Source organism: Oncorhynchus mykiss, unplaced genomic scaffold (assembly GCF_057628025.1).
Source record: "Oncorhynchus mykiss isolate SJ-2025 unplaced genomic scaffold, ASM5762802v1 scaffold101, whole genome shotgun sequence".
NCBI lineage: Eukaryota > Metazoa > Chordata > Actinopteri > Salmoniformes > Salmonidae > Oncorhynchus > Oncorhynchus mykiss.
In genome coordinates, this window is record NW_028322100.1 from 1847321 (window position 1) to 1867883 (window position 20563).

The 20563-nt window shown below is 45.8% G+C and overlaps 1 protein-coding gene across 6 annotated transcripts in view; it reads right to left on the reverse strand.

Annotated features, from left to right (window-relative positions):
• The window catches only part of LOC118936689 (dihydropyrimidinase-related protein 2), a 37520-nt gene extending 24251 nt beyond the window's left edge, over positions 1-13269 (reverse strand). Inside the window, exons 1-3 of one of the 6 annotated variants that reach the window (XM_090228802.1) lie at positions 12704-13269; positions 2489-2577; positions 1469-1653 (exon numbers count right to left, since the gene is read on the reverse strand). In XM_090228802.1, the coding sequence (XP_090084928.1) occupies positions 1469-1653; positions 2489-2577; positions 12704-13087 (658 nt within the window). In that variant the 5' untranslated portion in view covers positions 13088-13269. Of the gene's footprint in view, positions 1-1468; positions 1654-2488; positions 2578-11802; positions 12227-12703 lie in introns of those variants that run through there. The other 5 variants (XM_090228801.1, XM_090228803.1, XM_090228804.1 and 2 more) reach the window with 5 other exon arrangements.
• Positions 13270-20563: the final 7294 nt, after the last annotated feature.

Sequence of the window (20563 nt, forward strand, 5' to 3'; positions counted from 1 at the left end):
GGCCAAGACCAAAGAGCTGTCAAAGGACACCAGAAACAAAATTGTAGACCTGCACCAGGCTGTGAAGACTGAATCTGCAATAGGCAAGCAGCTTGGTTTGAGGAAATCAACTGTGGGAGCAATCTCCCTCGATCTGGGGCTCCACGCAAGATTTCACCCCGTGGGGTCAAAATGATCACAAGAACGGTGAGCAAAAATCCCAGAACCACACGGGGGGACCTAGTGAATGACCTGCAGAGAGCTGGGACCAAAGTAACAAAGCCTACCATCAGTAACACACTACGCCGCCAGGGACTCAAATCCTGCAGTGCCAGACATGTCCCCCTGCTTAAGCCAGTACATGACCAGGCCCGTCTGAAGTTTGCTAGAGAGCATTTGGATGATCCAGAAGAAGATTGGGAGAATGTCATATGGTCAGATAAAACCAAAATATAACTTTTTGGTAAAAACTCATCTCGTCGTGTTTGGAGGACAAAGAATGCTGAGTTGCATTCAAAGAACACCATACCTACTGTGAAGCATGGGGGTGGAAACATCATGCTTTGGGGCTGTTTTTCTTCAAAGGGTCCAGGACGACTGATCCGTGTAAAGGAAAGAATGAATGGGGCCATGTATCTTGTATTTTCTTTGTACTATCTTTTAACAGATCCATTGTGTTAAATTTTCCCACATTCCCTTCACATTTTCACAAACTTCAAGTGTTTCCTTTCAAATGGTACCAAGAATATGCATATCCTTGCTTCAGGGCCTGAACTACAGGCAGTTAGATTTGGGTATGTCAAATACCCAGATCCTTAAGAGGTTTTAAGGTTAGGGTTAGATAGGGTTAGTTGAGGTTTGGGTTAGTTAAGGTTAGAGTTAGTTAGGGTTAGTTAGGGTTAGATAGGGTTAGTTGAGGTTTGGGTTAGTTAAGGTTAGAGTTAGTTAAGGTTAGTTAGGGTTAGTTAAGGTTAGTTATGGTTAGTTAAGGTTAGGGTTAGTTAAGGTTGGGGTTAGTTAGGGCTAGTTAAGGTTAGGGTTAGTTATGGTTAGTTATGGTTAGTTATGGTTAGTTAGGGTTAGTTAAGGTTAGGGTTAGTTAAGGTTAGGGTTAGTTAGGGTTAGTTAAGGTTAGGGCTAGTTAGGGTTAGTTATGGTTAGTTAGGGTTAGTTAAGGTTAGGGTTAGTTAAGGTTAGGGTTAGTTAATGTTAGGGTTAGTTAGGGTTAGTTAAGGTTAGGGCTAGTTAAGGTTAGTTAGGGTTAGTTAGGGTTAGTTAAGGTTAGGGTTAGTTAGGGTTAGTTAAGGTTAGGGTTAGTCAGGGTTAATTAAGGTTAGGGTTAGTTAGGGTTAGTTAAAGTTAGGGTTAGTTAAGGTTAGTTAGGGTTAGTTAGGGTTAGTTAGGGTTAATTAAGGTTAGGGTTAGTTAGGGTTAGTTAAGGTTAGGGTTAGTTAGGGTTAGGGTCAGCAGGATAATAGAGGAACCCTACTGATCATGGTGGTGCCCCCTGCCAGGGCAGCCTTGGTCCCGTGGTAGAAGTCATCTGAAGGGCTCATTCCCAGCTGGGAGGTCTGGAGGCTGGTGTTCACATCAATGCCACCGGGGATCACAATGTGTCCGTAGGCATCAACCGTCTTCACCCCTCCTGGAACTAAAAGGTTCTCACCAATCTGCCTGGTGAGGAGGACACAGGCCATGGTACAGGACAATGGTCACATTTTAACAGCAACAACAGTTTGTGTGTCTGTCTACCTCTCTGTCTGCCTGTCTGTCTGCGTCTATATGTCTGTCTGCCTCTCTGTCTGCATGGCTGTCTTTCTGTGTCTGTCTGCCTCTCTGTCTGCCTCGCTGTCTGCCTGTCTGTCTGCCTGCCTGCTTGTGTCTATATGTCTGTCTGCCTCTCCATCTACCTCTCTGTCTGTCTGTCTCTTTGTCTCTCTGTCTGCCTATGTCGTTATGTCTGTCTGCCTCTCCGTCTGCCTGTATCTATATGTCTGTCTGCCTCTCTGTCTGCCTGTCTGTCTGTCTGCCTGTGTCTATATGTCTGTCTGCCTCTCTGTCTGCCTGTCTGTCTGTCTGTCTGCCTGTGTCTATATGTCTGTCTGCCTCTCTGTCTGCCTGTCTGTCTGTCTGCCTGTGTCTATATGTCTGTCTGCCTCTCTGTCTGCCTGTGTCTATACTATGTCTGCCTCTCCGTCTGCCTGTGTCTATACTATGTCTGCCTCTGTGTCTCTGTCTGTGTCTTTGTCTGTATGTATGTGTGTCAATCTGTGTGTGTGTGTGTGTGTGTGTGTGTGTGTGTGTCAATCTGTCTGTGTGTGTGTGTGTGTGTTAACAGTAACATCTTACTTGATGAAGCCATCCTCCACATAGACGTCTCTCTGTGTGTGTGTGTGTGTGTGTGTGTTAACAGTAACTTCTTTCTTGATGGTGCCATCCTCCACATAGACGTCTGTATGTGTGTGTGTGTGTGTGTGTGTGTGTGTGTGTGTTAACAGTAACTTCTTACTTGATGGTGCCATCCTCCACATAGACGTCTGCGTAGAACGACTGGTCGTCATTAACGATCTTTCCTCCTTTGATAATGAGGCGATCAGTCTGGAGACACAGGAACCATCAACAGCAGCGAGGAACACAAATACACATTTACATGTTAGTGATTCAACACACACTCGTATCCAGAGGAACTGACAGGTAGTACCATCACCTTAAGGTAGCTTGGGGAGACAACCACATGTCTCAGTCATATAAAGACAAGTGTACTAAAGCAGCTATCAGTAGGGGCGGTGCTGCTATCAGTAGGGGCGGTGCTGCTATCAGTAGGGGCGGTGCTGCTATCAGTAGGGGCGGTGCTGCTATCAGTAGGGGCGGTGCTGCTATCAGTAGGGGAGGTGCTGCTAAGACCAGGCAAGTGTACTAAAGCAGCTATCAGTAGGGGCAGTGCAGCAATCAGTAGGGGAGGTGCTGCTAAGACCAGACAAGTGTTATAAAGCAGCTATCAGTAGGGGCAGTGCAGCTATCAGTAGGGGCGGTGCTGCTATCAGTAGGGGCAGTGCAGCTATCAGTAGGGGAGGTGCTGCTATCAGTAGGGGAGGTGCAGCTATCAGTAGGGGCAGTGCAGCTATCAGTAGGGGAGGTGCTGCTAAGACCAGACAAGTGTTATAAAGCAGCTATCAGTAGGGGCGGTGCAGCTATCAGTAGGGGCAGTGCAGCTATCAGTAGGGGAGGTGCTGCTAAGACCAGACAAGTGTACTAAAGCAGCTATCAGTAGGGGCAGTGCAGCTATCAGTAGGGGAGGTGCTGCTATCAGTAGGGGCAGTGCAGCTATCAGTAGGGGAGGTGCTGCTGAGACCAGACAAGTGTACTAAAGCAGCTATCAGTAGGGGAGGTGCTGCTAAGACCAGACAAGTGTACTAAAGCAGCTATCAGTAGGGGAGGTGCTGCTAAGACCAGACAAGTGTACTAAAGCAGCTATCAGTAGGGGCAGTGCAGCTATCAGTAGGGGAGGTGCTGCTGAGACCAGACAAGTGTACTAAAGCAGCTATCAGTAGGGGAGGTGCTGCTAAGACCAGACAAGTGTACTAAAGCAGCTATCAGTAGGGGAGGTGCTGCTAAGACCAGACAAGTGTACTAAAGCAGCTATCAGTAGGGGCAGTGCAGCTATCAGTAGGGGAGGTGCTGCTATCAGTAGGGGCAGTGCAGCTATCAGTAGGGGAGGTGCTGCTAAGACCAGACAAGTGTACTAAAGCAGCTATCAGTAGGGGCGGTGCAGCTATCAGTAGGGGAGGTGCTGCTAAGACCAGGCAAGTGTACTAAAGCAGCTATCAGTAGGGGCAGTGCAGCAATCAGTAGGGGAGGTGCTGCTAAGACCAGACAAGTGTTATAAAGCAGCTATCAGTAGGGGCAGTGCAGCTATCAGTAGGGGAGGTGCTGCTATCAGTAGGGGAGGTGCTGCTAAGACCAGACAAGTGTTATAAAGCAGCTATCAGTAGGGGCGGTGCAGCTATCAGTAGGGGAGGTGCTGCTAAGACCAGACAAGTGTTATAAAGCAGCTATCAGTAGGGGAGGTGCTGCTAAGACCAGACAAGTGTTATAAAGCAGCTATCAGTAGGGGAGGTGCTGCTATCAGTAGGGGCGGTGCTGCTATCAGTAGGGGCGGTGCTGCTATCAGTAGAGGCGGTGCTGCTAAGACCAGGCAAGTGTACTAAAGCAGCTATCAGTAGGGGCAGTGCAGCTATCAGTAGGGGAGGTGCTGCTAAGACCAGACAAGTGTTATAAAGCAGCTATCAGTAGGGGAGGTGCTGCTATCAGTAGGGGCAGTGCAGCTATCAGTAGGGGAGGTGCTGCTGAGACCAGACAAGTGTTATAAAGCAGCTATCAGTAGGGGAAGTGCTGCTAAGACCAGACAAGTGTACTAAAGCAGCTATCAGTAGGGGAGGTGCTGCTAAGACCAGACAAGTGTACTAAAGCAGCTATCAGTAGGGGCAGTGCAGCTATCAGTAGGGGAGGTGCTGCTATCAGTAGGGGCAGTGCAGCTATCAGTAGGGGAGGTGCTGCTGAGACCAGACAAGTGTACTAAAGCAGCTATCAGTAGGGGAGGTGCTGCTAAGACCAGACAAGTGTACTAAAGCAGCTATCAGTAGGGGCAGTGCAGCTATCAGTAGGGGAGGTGCTGCTGAGACCAGACAAGTGTACTAAAGCAGCTATCAGTAGGGGAGGTGCTGCTAAGACCAGACAAGTGTACTAAAGCAGCTATCAGTAGGGGAGGTGCTGCTAAGACCAGACAAGTGTACTAAAGCAGCTATCAGTAGGGGCAGTGCAGCTATCAGTAGGGGAGGTGCTGCTATCAGTAGGGGCAGTGCAGCTATCAGTAGGGGAGGTGCTGCTAAGACCAGACAAGTGTACTAAAGCAGCTATCAGTAGGGGCGGTGCAGCTATCAGTAGGGGAGGTGCTGCTAAGACCAGGCAAGTGTACTAAAGCAGCTATCAGTAGGGGCAGTGCAGCAATCAGTAGGGGAGGTGCTGCTAAGACCAGACAAGTGTTATAAAGCAGCTATCAGTAGGGGCAGTGCAGCTATCAGTAGGGGCGGTGCTGCTATCAGTAGGGGCAGTGCAGCTATCAGTAGGGGAGGTGCTGCTATCAGTAGGGGAGGTGCAGCTATCAGTAGGGGCAGTGCAGCTATCAGTAGGGGAGGTGCTGCTAAGACCAGACAAGTGTTATAAAGCAGCTATCAGTAGGGGCGGTGCAGCTATCAGTAGGGGCAGTGCAGCTATCAGTAGGGGAGGTGCTGCTAAGACCAGACAAGTGTTATAAAGCAGCTTTCAGTAGGGGCGGTGCAGCTATCAGTAGGGGCAGTGCAGCTATCAGTAGGGGAGGTGCTGCTAAGACCAGACAAGTGTTATAAAGCAGCTATCAGTAGGGGAGGTGCTGCTAAGACCAGACAAGTGTTATAAAGCAGCTATCAGTAGGGGAGGTGCTGCTATCAGTAGGGGCAGTGCAGCTATCAGTAGGGGAGGTGCTGCTAAGACCAGACAAGTGTACTAAAGCAGCTATCAGTAGGGGAGGTGCTGCTAAGACCAGACAAGTGTACTAAAGCAGCTATCAGTAGGGGAAGTGCTGCTAAGACCAGACAAGTGTACTAAAGCAGCTATCAGTAGGGGAGGTGCTGCTAAGACCAGACAAGTGTACTAAAGCAGCTATCAGTAGGAGAGGTGCTGCTAAGACCAGACAAGTGTACTAAAGCAGCTATCAGTAGGGGAAGTGCTGCTAAGACCAGACAAGTGTACTAAAGCAGCTATCAGTAGGGGAGGTGCTGCTAAGACCAGACAAGTGTACTAAAGCAGCTATCAGTAGGGGAGGTGCTGCTAAGACCAGACAAGTGTACTAAAGCAGCTATCAGTAGGGGAGGTGCTGCTAAGACCAGACAAGTGTACTAAAGCAGCTATCAGTAGGGGAAGTGCTGCTAAGACCAGACAAGTGTACTAAAGCAGCTATCAGTAGGGGAGGTGCTGCTAAGACCAGACAAGTGTACTAAAGCAGCTTTCAGTAGGGGAGGTGCTGCTAAGACCAGACAAGTGTACTAAAGCAGCTATCAGTAGGGGAGGTGCTGCTAAGACCAGACAAGTGTACTAAAGCAGCTATCAGTAGGGGAGGTGCTGCTATCAGTAGGGGCAGTGCTGCTATCAGTAGGGGAGGTGCTGCTATCAGTAGGGGAGGTGCAGCTATCAGTAGGGGCAGTGCTGCTATCAGTAGAGGAGGTGCTGCTAAGACCAGACAAGTGTACTAAAGCAGCTATCAGTAGGGGAGGTGCTGCTATCAGTAGGGGCAGTGCTGCTATCAGTAGGGGAGGTGCAGCTATCAGTAGGGGAGGTGCAGCTATCAGTAGGGGAGGTGCTGCTATCAGTAGGGGCGGTGCTGCTATCAGTAGGGGCGGTGCTGCTATCAGTAGGGGCAGTGCAGCTATCAGTAGGGGAGGTGCTGCTATCAGTAGGGGAGGTGCTGCTAAGACCAGACAAGTGTTAGTTCAACAAAGGCCAGGGGGTTTAAACATCAACGAGCCATGAGAGGAGGAGTGGAAATGAATGCTGGAGTGCCCAGCATAAAGTGTAAAGTGCATTCAGTAACATCCAAAGGGATTTAGCATCAACGTGATTCAGGGTTCTCTATGTTTGACTGTCCACATATCAATTCCTTCTGTCGTTAGTGTTAAATAATGCTTTTCTCTCTGTGCTAATAGTACAGAAATGGACTGTACACACAAATGACACAGTGCAGGGTACACTGTATAAGCTACACTGCATAAACTACACTGCAGAAGCTACATTGCATAGGCTACACTGAATACTGTAGAAGCTACACTGGTGACGGTACACTGTATAAGCTACACTGCAGATGCTACAGAGTAGAAGCTACACTGCATACTGTAGAAGCTACACTGGTGAAGCTACACTGTATAAGATACTCTGCAGAAGTTCCACTGCATAAGCTACACTGTAGAAGCTATACTATATAATCTACACGGCAGAATATACACGGCAGAAGCTACACTGCATAAGCTACACTGCATAAGCTACACTGCATAAGCTACACTGCATAAGCTACACTGTAGAAGCTACACTGCAGAAACTACACTGTATAAGCTACACTGCATAAGCTACATAAGCTACACTGTATAAGCTACACTGAAGAAGCTACATAAGCTACACTGTATAAGCTACATTGAAGAAGCTAAACTGCACAAGCTACCCTGTAGAGGCTACACTGCATGCTGTAGAAGCTACACTGGCGGTAAAAAGCAGCATGTTGCAGGAGTCAGCTGAGTTCATTATAACCAATCATCAGTAGCATTCTCCCACCACCACCCACCAGACCTCCACCACCCACCAGACCACCACCACCCACCAGACCTCCACCACCCACCAGACCTCCACCACCCACCAGACCACCACCACCCACCAGACCTCTACCACCCACCAGACCTCCACCACTCACCAGACCTCCACCACCCACCAGACCTCCACCACTCACCAGACCTCCACCACTCACCAGACCTCCACCACTCACCAGACCTCCACCACTCACCAGACCTCCACCACCCACCAGACTTCCACCACTCACCAGACCTCCACCACCCACCAGACCTCCACCACCCACCAGACCTCCACCACCCACCAGACCTCTACCACCCACCAGACCTCCACCACCCACCAGACCTCCACCACCCACCAGACCTCCACCACCCACCAGACCTCCACCACCCACCAGACCTCTACCACCCACCAGACCTCCAGCGTCTAGGCCCAGCCCCTGCTTCCTACCAGCCACCATAACCGCCCTCCACCAGCCCCTCTCCCCATACTCCAATCTAGCTCCAGTCACTCCCCCTCTCTCCTTTCCCTTCTCCCCCAGCTCTAGCCCCAGTCACTCTCTCCCCTCCCCTCTCTCCTCCCCCAGCTCTAGCCCCAGTCACTCTCTCCCCTCCCCTCTCTCCTCTCCCTTCTCCCCCAGCTCTAGCCCCAGTCACTCTCTCCCCTCCCCTCTCCTCTCCCTTCTCCCCCAGCTCTAGCCCCAGTCACCCTCTCCCCTCCCCTCTCCTCTCCCTTCTCCCCCTGCTCTAGCCCCAGTCACTCTCTCCCCTCCCCTCTCTCCTCCCCCAGCTCTAGCCCCAGTCACTCTCTCCCCTCCCCTCTCTCCTCTCCCTTCTCCCCCAGCTCTAGCCCCAGTCACTCTCTCCCCTCCCCTCTCTCCTCTCCCTTCTCCCCCAGCTCTAGCCCCAGTCACTCTCTCCCCTCCCCTCTCTCCTCTCCCTTGGCACGGGGTCTCAAACAAGGAGAGGGAACTACAATGCCCTCGCTAAAGGCTGTTCCTCTACCAGCTAGTACTGCCTCTGCTACTGCCACCATGCACTCAGTTTACACTATGATCACATCAGTCATAGGACAAAGTCAACGGGGAGTGAATGTAGCGTGTATAAACAGTAGCACAATGCTTTAGTTAGCACTTATACAATATTATAATATAGGCCTGATGTAAACTAGCTGATCCATAGACCTAGCAGTGGTGGATCCTTTACCAGTGGATGGAGAGAGACCCTGTTAACAATGAGGTTCTCAGTGAGTTTAGATGGAGAGAGACCCTGTTAACAATGAGGTTCTCAGTGAGTTTAGATGGAGAGAGACCCTGTTAACAATGAGGTTCTCAGTGAGTTTAGATGGAGACAGACCCTGTTAACAATGAGGTTCTCAGTGAGTTTAGATGGAGAGAGACCCTGTTAACAATGAGGTTCTCAGTGAGTTTAGATGGAGAGAGACCCTGTTAACAATGAGGTTCTCAGTGAGTTTAGATGGAGAGAGACCCTGTTAACAATGAGGTTCTCAGTGAGTTTAGATGGAGAGAGACCCTGTTAACAATGAGGTTCTCAGTGAGTTTAGATGGAGAGAGACCCTGTTAACAATGAGGTTCTCAGTGAGTTTAGATGGAGAGAGACCCTGTTAACAAAGACAGACAAGACAGACAAGACCAGACCAGACCAGACAGACAGACAGACAGACAGACAGACAGACAGACAGACAGACAGACAGACAGACAGACAGACAGACAGACAGACAGACAGACAGACAGACAGACAGACAGACAGGAGGTTCTCAGTGAGTTTAGGGGCAGAGAGACCCTGTTGGGAAAGACAACAGTGAAGGCATAATGTAAAGTGACAGATCCACAGAGAGCCAGGACACCAGAGGGACACCAGAGGGCTACACTCTAGGACTTCACAGTTTAGGTTCAGAGTTACTGCTGCTACTGGTTGACAAAAAAACATTGCACTCTAAAAAATATCTGGGATTAAAAACAACCCCAATTTGGGTAACTATTGGACAGAACACACATTGGGTTATTATGACTCAGCCAGTTGGGTCACAAAAACCCCATTGTTTTTCTTTAAGAAGAACCAGGTTGGGTTGTTGATGCAGGGTTACTGAGCTGTGATCCATCGGGTCAGATCAGAACACTGGGAGAGTAAATGTCATTCCAGTCCATCTGTTCTGTTGTCTTGTCAACACGTGTTAATGTTGAGCACTGACACTTCTGGGGCTTTAATAAGGTTTACACAAGAGTATGAGGTCCTTATTGCGCCTATGGCTTGTTACAGATTTGTTAAAATATTTAAATAATAACATAATTAAATTTATAATAAAATATGTAATAGGCAAAAATATTGAAGGATAATTTAAATTTGCAGTGTACAAACTCAACATGACAAATAAGAATGACATTTACTCTTACGGGTGGCCAAAAATAACTCTGAAAACCATGCCCCCCTAATAGGCAAATGCCTTTGGATTACCTAAACATGGGTTAATTTAACCATCGAATGGGTTTTTATTGTCATGCTATTTTCAGGAAGTATGGCCTATTGGGGGCGTGGCTTTCAGATAGGTCTTGTTGACCATTCCGAAAGAGTAAATGTCATTCCTGTTCATCATGTTATGTTTTGTACACTGCTAATTAAAAATGTCCTTCAATATTTTTTGAACATTGCATATTTTAATATACATGATTATTTAAATATCATAACGAAGTGGTAACTATCCCAACATTGGGATTTGCATATGCACCTGTGGCACTCATTTTGTGTAAGTCTCGTTAAACTTCAAAAGTGTCTATGCTTAACCTAAATACGTGTCGACAAGACAACAGAACAGATGATCGGAATGACATTTACTCTCACGGGTGGCCTAAAATAACTATCTGAAAGCCACGCCCCCTACTAATCCATACCTCCAGTCTTCTGATCTGACCCAATGGGTCATAGCTCAATAACCCAACTAAGTGCTCAACTGGCTGGGTCAAAAATAATAACATGTGTATTCTGTCCGGTTTTTACCCTGTGTTGTTTTTAACGCAGATTTTTTTTTTTTAGAATGTGACTGGTAGACAGACTGATGGATGGACAGACGGACAGACAGACACATGGGCGTACGGGTAGACAGGCCTACATGCAGACAGGCAGGCAGGTAGAGACACAGAACGACAGGCAGATAGACAGACACGGCCCCAGAAGAACAGACAGTAAGCTACCATCAGTGCCTCCCATACAGAAAGAGTGTAACCGGGGAACAGTTATCGTTTCTCTCACACTGGTCTTTTGGTTACAGTTAGGAATTATGGCAGTCTTATTCTCTGTATTGATTTTAGTCATGTAGCCTTTTTAATGGCTTTATATTCAACTGCTGCTCGTCAAAAATGGAGAGAATAATTCCAAAGGAGGAGAATGTGGGTCATGCTGGTTAAAGGAGCGGCCCTGTACTGTGTAGGCTTTGCATCAGCCAGACCACTGTGTCAAATTGCCCGGAAGAAAATAGGATTCAGTGTGGCTTCACTAACTACGCCCTGTCTCTGTTGCTATAGCGTACAACTGTGTGCTCCTTTCCTCCGCATGGATGAATCTGTCCCATTTTAACGACAAGGGGAAACCTTTAGCAGGAGACTTGGAGGCTCTCGGAGACTCAGACAGACCGTTTCGGCTGCAAGATGTCCATGGTTTGATGGTTAACGATATAGGCTGTCGTGGTCACTTAGAAATGCATCTCTGAGACGTTCGAGATCTTTGTTGAGTCTTTTCAATGGAAAACATTTATTGGACGATATTATATGCAATTCAAATATATTATTTGGCCGGATTCTGCATGCCATTAAATTAAATCACTGACTGAAATGTGGGGACATGCGACAATGCGAGACAGCCCTCTGATCAGTCCATAGCGGCCGGCGCCGCCATGATCAATTCACTACAATTTATTGTTCGCCTACATCATATAGCCTCATGTGTGTTTTACTTGTATTTGCAGCGAGAAAACGTCATGACAGGACCAGGACGGAACAGACATTCGATGCCAAGAGAGTATCTTGTTCGGGCTTTGACATTGTGAAGTCAGTAGGCTAAAGCAGTAGCCGGTAGTTGCGTGCGTGTGAGGGGTGTATAGAAGAAAGATGATTCAAATACGATTTATCACACCATTTAGGTTACCTTTTTCTCGTTGCAATCGATAAATAATACCGGTGTGTGGGGCGACAAAACGTATATACCTACCGATGAACGAGGAGTGCCTACCGACAAAAACGTATATACCTACCGATGAACGAGGAGTGCCTACCGATGAACGAGGAGTGCCTACCGACAAAACGTATATTCCCTACCGATGAACGAGGAGTGCCTACCGACAAAACGTATATTCCCTACCGATGAACGAGGAGTGCCTACCGACAAAACGTATATTCCCTACCGATGAACGAGGAGTGCCTACCGACAAAACGTATATACCTACCGATGAACGAGGAGTGCCTACCGACAAACGGGGAATGTTCTTCTTGCCTTGGTAAGACATGCCGGCCGGTGTAGCGGTTCACTGGGAGGCAGAGCTTTGATTCCCGACGTTTCAAAGAATACGAGAAACGGATTTATCACCGCTTGGTAGCCTATTTCCTCGCTTTAATAAAATCCGTCGTCGGAGCCAATTTCTGTAGTCTAACTTACACTATCCTACTGGTCAGATCGTGTGAATATAGGAATATACCGACAAAAATAATAGAAACAATATGTTCTAGGTTACTATTACTTTGTTAGTGCTGTCGCGCACCAGTCAGAGCCCTCCCTTCAACAATACATCCGGCTGCCTCGCGCACCATCTGCTCGTTTAATATTCCAGACACATCACATCCTACCGGCTAATGGCTGGCATCACACATCCTAACGCTAATAGGGGCTAGGCAGGCATCCTGGCAGGCTTTTGCCCTACACAGCCACAATAATTTAGTGGCCACTTAAAACTCGTGTTCTTGATAAAACTCGGAGCCTGTTACCAGTGGGAGTAGCCAGGTGTTGAAATCACAGATACAAATGTGAGATCTCTTTCTTTAGGCCATGGGCAACCAATGGGCAGAATAATGGTCATTTCAGTACCATGCCCATTGGGACAGCTCCTATAGGCTAAACATTGATCTAGCTTAGAATACCCTAAACATTGCCTGGGCTATACTTGATCAATTAATTACATATCAATTAGATTGTGTTAGGTTAATTTCCTCCATAAAGATATACGTTCAAAACACGGAGAGGAAAAAATATTTGATTTGTAAATTGACTTTTGACATGTTGTCAATTCAGGCACCGCACAATATAACATATCTTCAGCTGGGGAAAATAAATCTGTGAGGTGTGAAATTTACCTCCCGTTTTCCATTGTGCTCACGGTTGTGTCCAGGTCCAGTCTGGTAAACGATTTGACCCCGGGAGGAGCCGGTTTCGGTCCCAACTGCTCTGTCTCCACTTGGTCTGGTCTCACTGACCGACGAGAAGTTACTCACACTCCCGGTGTCACTGAAAGTATCTGACCAGCATTTCTCCTCGTTCTTAATCTTAACGTGCCGCCTCACAGACTGGGGGCTGCTGTTGTACGACTCAAAATTTAACGTTTTATTCTCATAAGCGCCTTCCACGTTGCAGAACATGCCGCCGAATTTGACCCTGGGTTTCGGGCTGTCTGTCCCCAGTCTAGACAGCAACGACCCTTCATCGTCACTATCTCTTGGGAGAAGTTTCCTCTCTGCCATGGCCAATAACTATTCTTATTCTCAGAAAGAAAGAAATTAAAACGTCGGTGAAAAATATCCAAAGTTGTCCCAAGTAAAACCTAGGAGTTAATTCCCCTTTTAAGTAGCCCTACTATAGCAGAGGAATTGGTTAGTCAAGTGACTAGAGGAGCTGTCCACAGGGGCGTGGTCCTGAAATAACCACAGTACAATACTCTTACTGGGAGAAAGATATGACAGGCGACCAGGGGAACTACGGGAGGTCTTGTTCTCATCGGCATGAAATGTTGATATGGGTTCATCGCCATCAGTGAAATCCAATCGGGATTCTTCAACTTCCACGCCGAGACTCTAATTACTGTAATGGAAACGATGACATACTGTCATTTGTTGAATAATAACAAATGTCTGAGAATGTGGGGGGGTTGTAGTTAGCCTACACACTTGAATGCTCACTCAGATCACTTAACGCTGAATGCGGTTGTGTTTTGCCCGTGGCCCGGGGACGCAGTTATAATGTGTGGTAGACCTGCTGGATGACTGGTTTTACATGACAGACTAAGTTAGCTGGCTAGACTATCTAAACTTCTAGTAATCATGGTCAAATAACCGACCATTGATTTTGTTAGTCACTCAGATATTATATTTAAAAAAAACCTGCAAACATTTTTCTCTGCTAAATTAGTAGAATTGCATGAAATTAGTTATACAATTGCTAAATCTTCTCAATGCGCCATGGGAAACAATGTAAAATTGCAGCAAAGTTGCTTTAAGATTTAAGATGTAACATTTTCTCTATTTCCCATGGCAAAGTGTGGAATTGAGGCAAATTAAGTCTAACATGCAGACTAGCCGGGGCGCATTTGCGTGCGCCATCGCGCGCATGTTGATTTTGTCCATCCACAACAGACACGATCAGGACACGCAGGTTGAAATATCAAAACGAACTCTGAAGCAACTATATTCATTTGTGGACAGGTCTAAAAGCAGTAAACATTTATGGGCATTTAGCTTCTGTAGCTTCCCGTTGTTCATTTGTCCTGATATAAACATGTGTGGCTTCACCCCCGTCAAAGATGCCTTTCCCTGACATACAACATTCAAACATATTTGATCATTAACATTCCCGTGTAAACAACCTAACTACTCAAACATCTAAGGTGAGGGTTAGAGTCATGTAGACACAGACTCAACAAGCTAACAAAAAAGGCAGGCAGTACACACAAAAAAAGGCAGCCCCCCTCCACACACACACACACACACACACACACACACACACTTCCGTGTCTTAGACATCACAGAGAGCAGGCATGGCTGTGGGGTAACTGCGTATTAGTCTTAGACATTAGTGCATGTGAGGTCACAGTGTGGCTGAGAGAGTCTGCATGTTTTCTGAGATGCCCTATGGCAGAGACCTACATTTAACAAAAACATTCCTCCACCTCTCTCTACTCCTCCTCGCCACTAGCTTCTCTCCTGTTAGAGGACATACTGTGTTACGGCTGTGGGTTCTCTCACAGAGATCATACTGTGTTAGGGCTGTGGATTCTCTCACAGAGGTCATACTGTGTTAGGGCTGTGGATTCTCTCACAGAGGTCATACTGTGTTAGGGCTGTGGATTCTCTCCTATTAGATGTCATACTGTGTTAGGACTGTGGATTCTCTCCTATTAGAGGTCATATTGTGTTAGGACTGTGGATTCTCTCACATAGGTCATACTGTGTTAGGGTGGTGGATTCTCTTATATTAGATGTCATACTGTGTTAGGACTGTGGATTCTCTCACATAGGTCATACTGTGTTAGGGTGGTGGATTCTCTCATATTAGATGTCATACTGTGTTAGGACTGTGGATTCTCTCCTATTAGAGGTCTTATTGTGTTAGGACTGTGGATTCTCTCACATAGGTCATACTGTGTTAGGGTGGTGGATTCTCTTATATTAGATGTCATACTGTGTTAGGACTGTGGATTCTCTCCTATTAGAGGTCTTATTGTGTTAGGACTGTGGATTCTCTCACATAGGTCATACTGTGTTAGGGTGGTGGATTCTCTCATATTAGATGTCATACTGTGTTAGGACTGTGGATTCTCTCCTATTAGAGGTCTTATTGTGTTAGGACTGTGGATTCTCTCACATAGGTCATACTGTGTTAGGACTGTGGATTCCATCCCACTATGCCGCAAACTGCCTGTTATTAAAGATGGAATCTGTTGAAAAATTAAATGGAGAGCCGCACACTTTAGGATCTCAGATGTAATAATTTAATAACCTGATATCCAACGTTTCACCAGACAAGCTGTCTTCATCAGGGTATAGAGATGCAATCTACACTAGGAGAAACAGCATCACTTAAACATGGAATCTACAGTAGGGGAAACAGCACCACTGTTACACATGGAATCTACACTAGTGGAAACAGCACCACTTAAACATGGAATCTACACTAGGAGAAACAGCACCACTTAAACATGGAATCTACACTAGGGGAAACAGCACCACTGTTACACATGGAATCTACACTAGTGGAAACAGCACCACTTAAACATGGAATCTACACTAGGAGAAACAGCACCACTGTTATATAAGGAATCTACACTAGGAGAAACAGCACCACTTAAACATGGAATTTACACTAGTGGAAACAGCACCACTTAAACATGGAATCTACACTAGGGGAAACAGCACCACTGTTACACATGGAATCTACACTAGGGGAAACAGCACCACTTAAACATGGAATCTACACTAGGAGAAACAGCACCACTTAAACATGGAATCTACACTAGGGGAAACAGCACCACTTAAACATGGAATCTACACTAGTGGAAACTGCACCACTTAAACATGGAATCTACACTAGGAGAAACAGCACCACTTAAACATGGAATCTACACTAGTGGAAACAGCACCACTTAAACATGGAATCTACACTAGGAGAAACAGCACCACTGTTACACATGGAATCTACACTAGGAGAAACAGCACCACTGTTACAGATGGAATCTACACTAGGGGAAACAGCACCACTTAAACATGGAATCTACGCTAGGGGAAACAGCACCACTGTTAAACATGGAATCTACACTAGGGGAAACAGCACCACTTAAACATGGAATCTACACTAGGGGAAACAGCACCACTTAAACATGGAATCTACGCTAGGGGAAACAGCACCACTGTTACACATGGAATCTACACTAGGAGAAACATCACCACTTAAACATGGAATCTACACTAGGGGAAACAACACCACTTAAACATGGAATCTACACTAGGGGAAACAACACCACTTAAACATGGAATCTACACTAGGAGAAACAGCACCACATAAACATGGAATCTACACTAGGGGAAACAGCACCACTTAAACATTGAATCTACACTAGGGGAAACAGCACCACTTAAACATGGAATCTACACTAGGGGAAGCAGCACCACTGTTAAATAAGGAATCTACACTAGGGGAAACAGCACCACTGTTAAATAAGGAATCTACACTAGGGGAAACAGCACCACTGTTAAACATGGAATCTACACTAGGAGAAACAGCACCACTGTTACACATGGCATCTACACTAGGAGAAACAGCACCACTTAAACATGGAATCTACACTAGGGGAAACAACACCACTGTTAAACATGGAATCTACACTAGGAGAAACAGCACCACTTAAACATGGAATCTACACTAGGGGAAACAGCACCACTGGTAAACATGGAATCTACACTAGGAGAAACAGCACCACTTAAACATGGAATCTACACTAGGGGAAACAACACCACTGTTACACATGGAATCTACACTAGGAGAAACAGCACCACTTAAACATGGAATCTACACTAGGGGAAACAGCACCACTGGTAAACATGGAATCTACACTAGGAGAAACAGCACCACTTAAACATGGAATCTACACTAGGGGAAACAGCACCACTTAAACATGGAATCTACACTAGGGGAAACAGCACCACTGTTAAACATGGAATCTACACTAGGGGAAACAGCACCACTGTTAAATAAGGAATCTACACTAGGGGAAACAGCACCACTTAAAAATGGAATCTACACTAGGAGAAACAGCACCACTTACACATGGAATCTACACTAGGGGAAACAGCACCACTGGTAAACATGGAATCTACACTAGGAGAAACAGCACCACTGTTAAACATGGAATCTACACTAGGGGAAACAGCACCACTTAAACATGGAATCTACACTAGGGGAAACAGCTCCACTGTTCAACATATAATCTACACTAGGAGAAACAGCACCACTGTTAAATAAGGAATCTACACTAGGAGAAACAGCACCACTGGTAAACATGGAATCTACACTAGGGGAAACAGCTCCACTGTTCAACATGGAATCTACACTAGGAGAAACAGTACCACTGTTACACATGGAATCTACACTAGGAGAAACAGCACCACTGTTACAGATGGAATCTACACTAGGAGAAACAGCACCACTGTTACACATGGAATCTACACTAGTGGAAACAGCACCACTTAAACATGGAATCTACACTAGGGGAAACAGCACCACTGTTACACATGGAATCTACACTAGGAGAAACAGCACCACTTAAACATGGAATCTACACTAGGGGAAACAGCACCACTGTTACACATGGAATCTACACTAGGGGAAACAGCACCACTGTTAAATAAGGAATCTACACTAGGGGAAACAGCACCACTGTTAAATAAGGAATCTACACTAGGGGAAACAGCACCACTGTTACACATGGAATCTACACTAGGAGAAACAGCACCACTTAAACATGGAATCTACACTAGGAGAAACAGCACCACTGTTAAATTAGGAATCTACACTAGGGGAAACAGCACCACTGTTACACATGGAATCTACACTAGGAGAAACAGCACCACTGTTAAATTAGGAATCTACACTAGGGGAAACAGCACCACTGTTACACATGGAATCTACACTAGGAGAAACAGCACCACTTAAACATGGAATCTACACTAGGAGAAACAGCACCACTGTTAAATAAGGAATCTACACTAGGGGAAACAGCACCACTGTTAAATTAGGAATCTACACTAGGGGAAACAGCACCACTGTTACACATGGAATCTACACTAGGAGAAACAGCACCACTGTTAAATAAGGAATCTACACTAGGGGAAACAGCACCACTGTTAAATTAGGAATCTACACTAGGGGAAACAGCACCACTGTTACACATGGAATCTACACTAGGAGAAACAGCACCACTTAAACATGGAATCTACACTAGGAGAAACAGCACCACTGTTAAATTAGGAATCTACACTAGGAGAAACAGCACCACTGTTAAATAAGGAATCTACACTAGGGGAAACAGCACCACTGTTAAATTAGGAATCTACACTAGGAGAAACAGCACCACTGTTAAATAAGGAATCTACACTAGGGGAAACAGCACCACTGTTAAATAAGGAATCTACACTAGGAGAAACAGCACCACTGTTAAATAAGGAATCTACGCTAGGGGAAACAGCACCACTGTTAAATAAGGAATCTACACTAGGGGAAACAGCACCACTGTTAAATAAGGAATCTACACTAGGGGAAACAGCACCACTTAAACATGGAATCTACACTAGGGGAAACAACACCACTTAAACATGGAATCTACACTAGGAGAAACAGCACCACATAAACATGGAATCTACACTAGGGGAAACAGCACCACTTAAACATTGAATCTACACTAGGGGAAACAGCACCACTTAAACATGGAATCTACACTAGGGGAAGCAGCACCACTGTTAAATAAGGAATCTACACTAGGGGAAACAGCACCACTGTTAAATAAGGAATCTACACTAGGGGAAACAGCACCACTGTTAAACATGGAATCTACACTAGGAGAAACAGCACCACTGTTACACATGGCATCTACACTAGGGGAAAAAACACCACTTAAACATGGAATCTACACTAGGGGAAACATCACCACTTAAACATGGAATCTACACTAGGGGAAACAACACCACTGTTAAACATGGAATCTACACTAGGAGAAACAGCACCACTTAAACATGGAATCTACACTAGGGGAAACAGCACCACTGGTAAACATGGAATCTACACTAGGAGAAACAGCACCACTTAAACATGGAATCTACACTAGGGGAAACAGCACCACTTAAACATGGAATCTACACTAGGGGAAACAGCACCACTGTTAAACATGGAATCTACACTAGGGGAAACAGCACCACTGTTAAATAAGGAATCTACACTAGGGGAAACAGCACCACTTAAACATGGAATCTACACTAGGAGAAACAGCACCACTTACACATGGAATCTACACTAGGGGAAACAGCACCACTGGTAAACATGGAATCTACACTAGGAGAAACAGCACCACTGTTAAACATGGAATCTACACTAGGGGAAACAGCACCACTTAAACATGGAATCTACACTAGGGGAAACAGCTCCACTGTTCAACATATAATCTACACTAGGAGAAACAGCACCACTGTTAAATAAGGAATCTACACTAGGAGAAACAGCACCACTGGTAAACATGGAATCTACACTAGGGGAAACAGCTCCACTGTTCAACATGGAATCTACACTAGGAGAAACAGTACCACTGTTACACATGGAATCTACACTAGGAGAAACAGCACCACTGTTACAGATGGAATCTACACTAGGAGAAACAGCACCACTGTTACACATGGAATCTACACTAGTGGAAACAGCACCACTGTTACAGATGGAATCTACACTAGGAGAAACAGCACCACTGTTACACATGGAATCTACACTAGTGGAAACAGCACCACTTAAACATGGAATCTACACTAGGGGAAACAGCACCACTGTTACACATGGAATCTACACTAGGGGAAACAGCACCACTGTTAAATAAGGAATCTACACTAGGGGAAACAGCACCACTGTTAAATAAGGAATCTACACTAGGGGAAACAGCACCACTGTTACACATGGAATCTACACTAGGAGAAACAGCACCACTTAAACATGGAATCTACACTAGGAGAAACAGCACCACTGTTAAATTAGGAATCTACACTAGGGGAAACAGCACCACTGTTACACATGGAATCTACACTAGGAGAAACAGCACCACTGTTAAATTAGGAATCTACACTAGGGGAAACAGCACCACTGTTACACATGGAATCTACACTAGGAGAAACAGCACCACTTAAACATGGAATCTACACTAGGAGAAACAGCACCACTGTTAAATAAGGAATCTACACTAGGGGAAACAGCACCACTGTTAAATTAGGAATCTACACTAGGGGAAACAGCACCACTGTTACACATGGAATCTACACTAGGAGAAACAGCACCACTGTTAAATAAGGAATCTACACTAGGGGAAACAGCACCACTGTTAAATTAGGAATCTACACTAGGGGAAACAGCACCACTGTTACACATGGAATCTACACTAGGAGAAACAGCACCACTTAAACATGGAATCTACACTA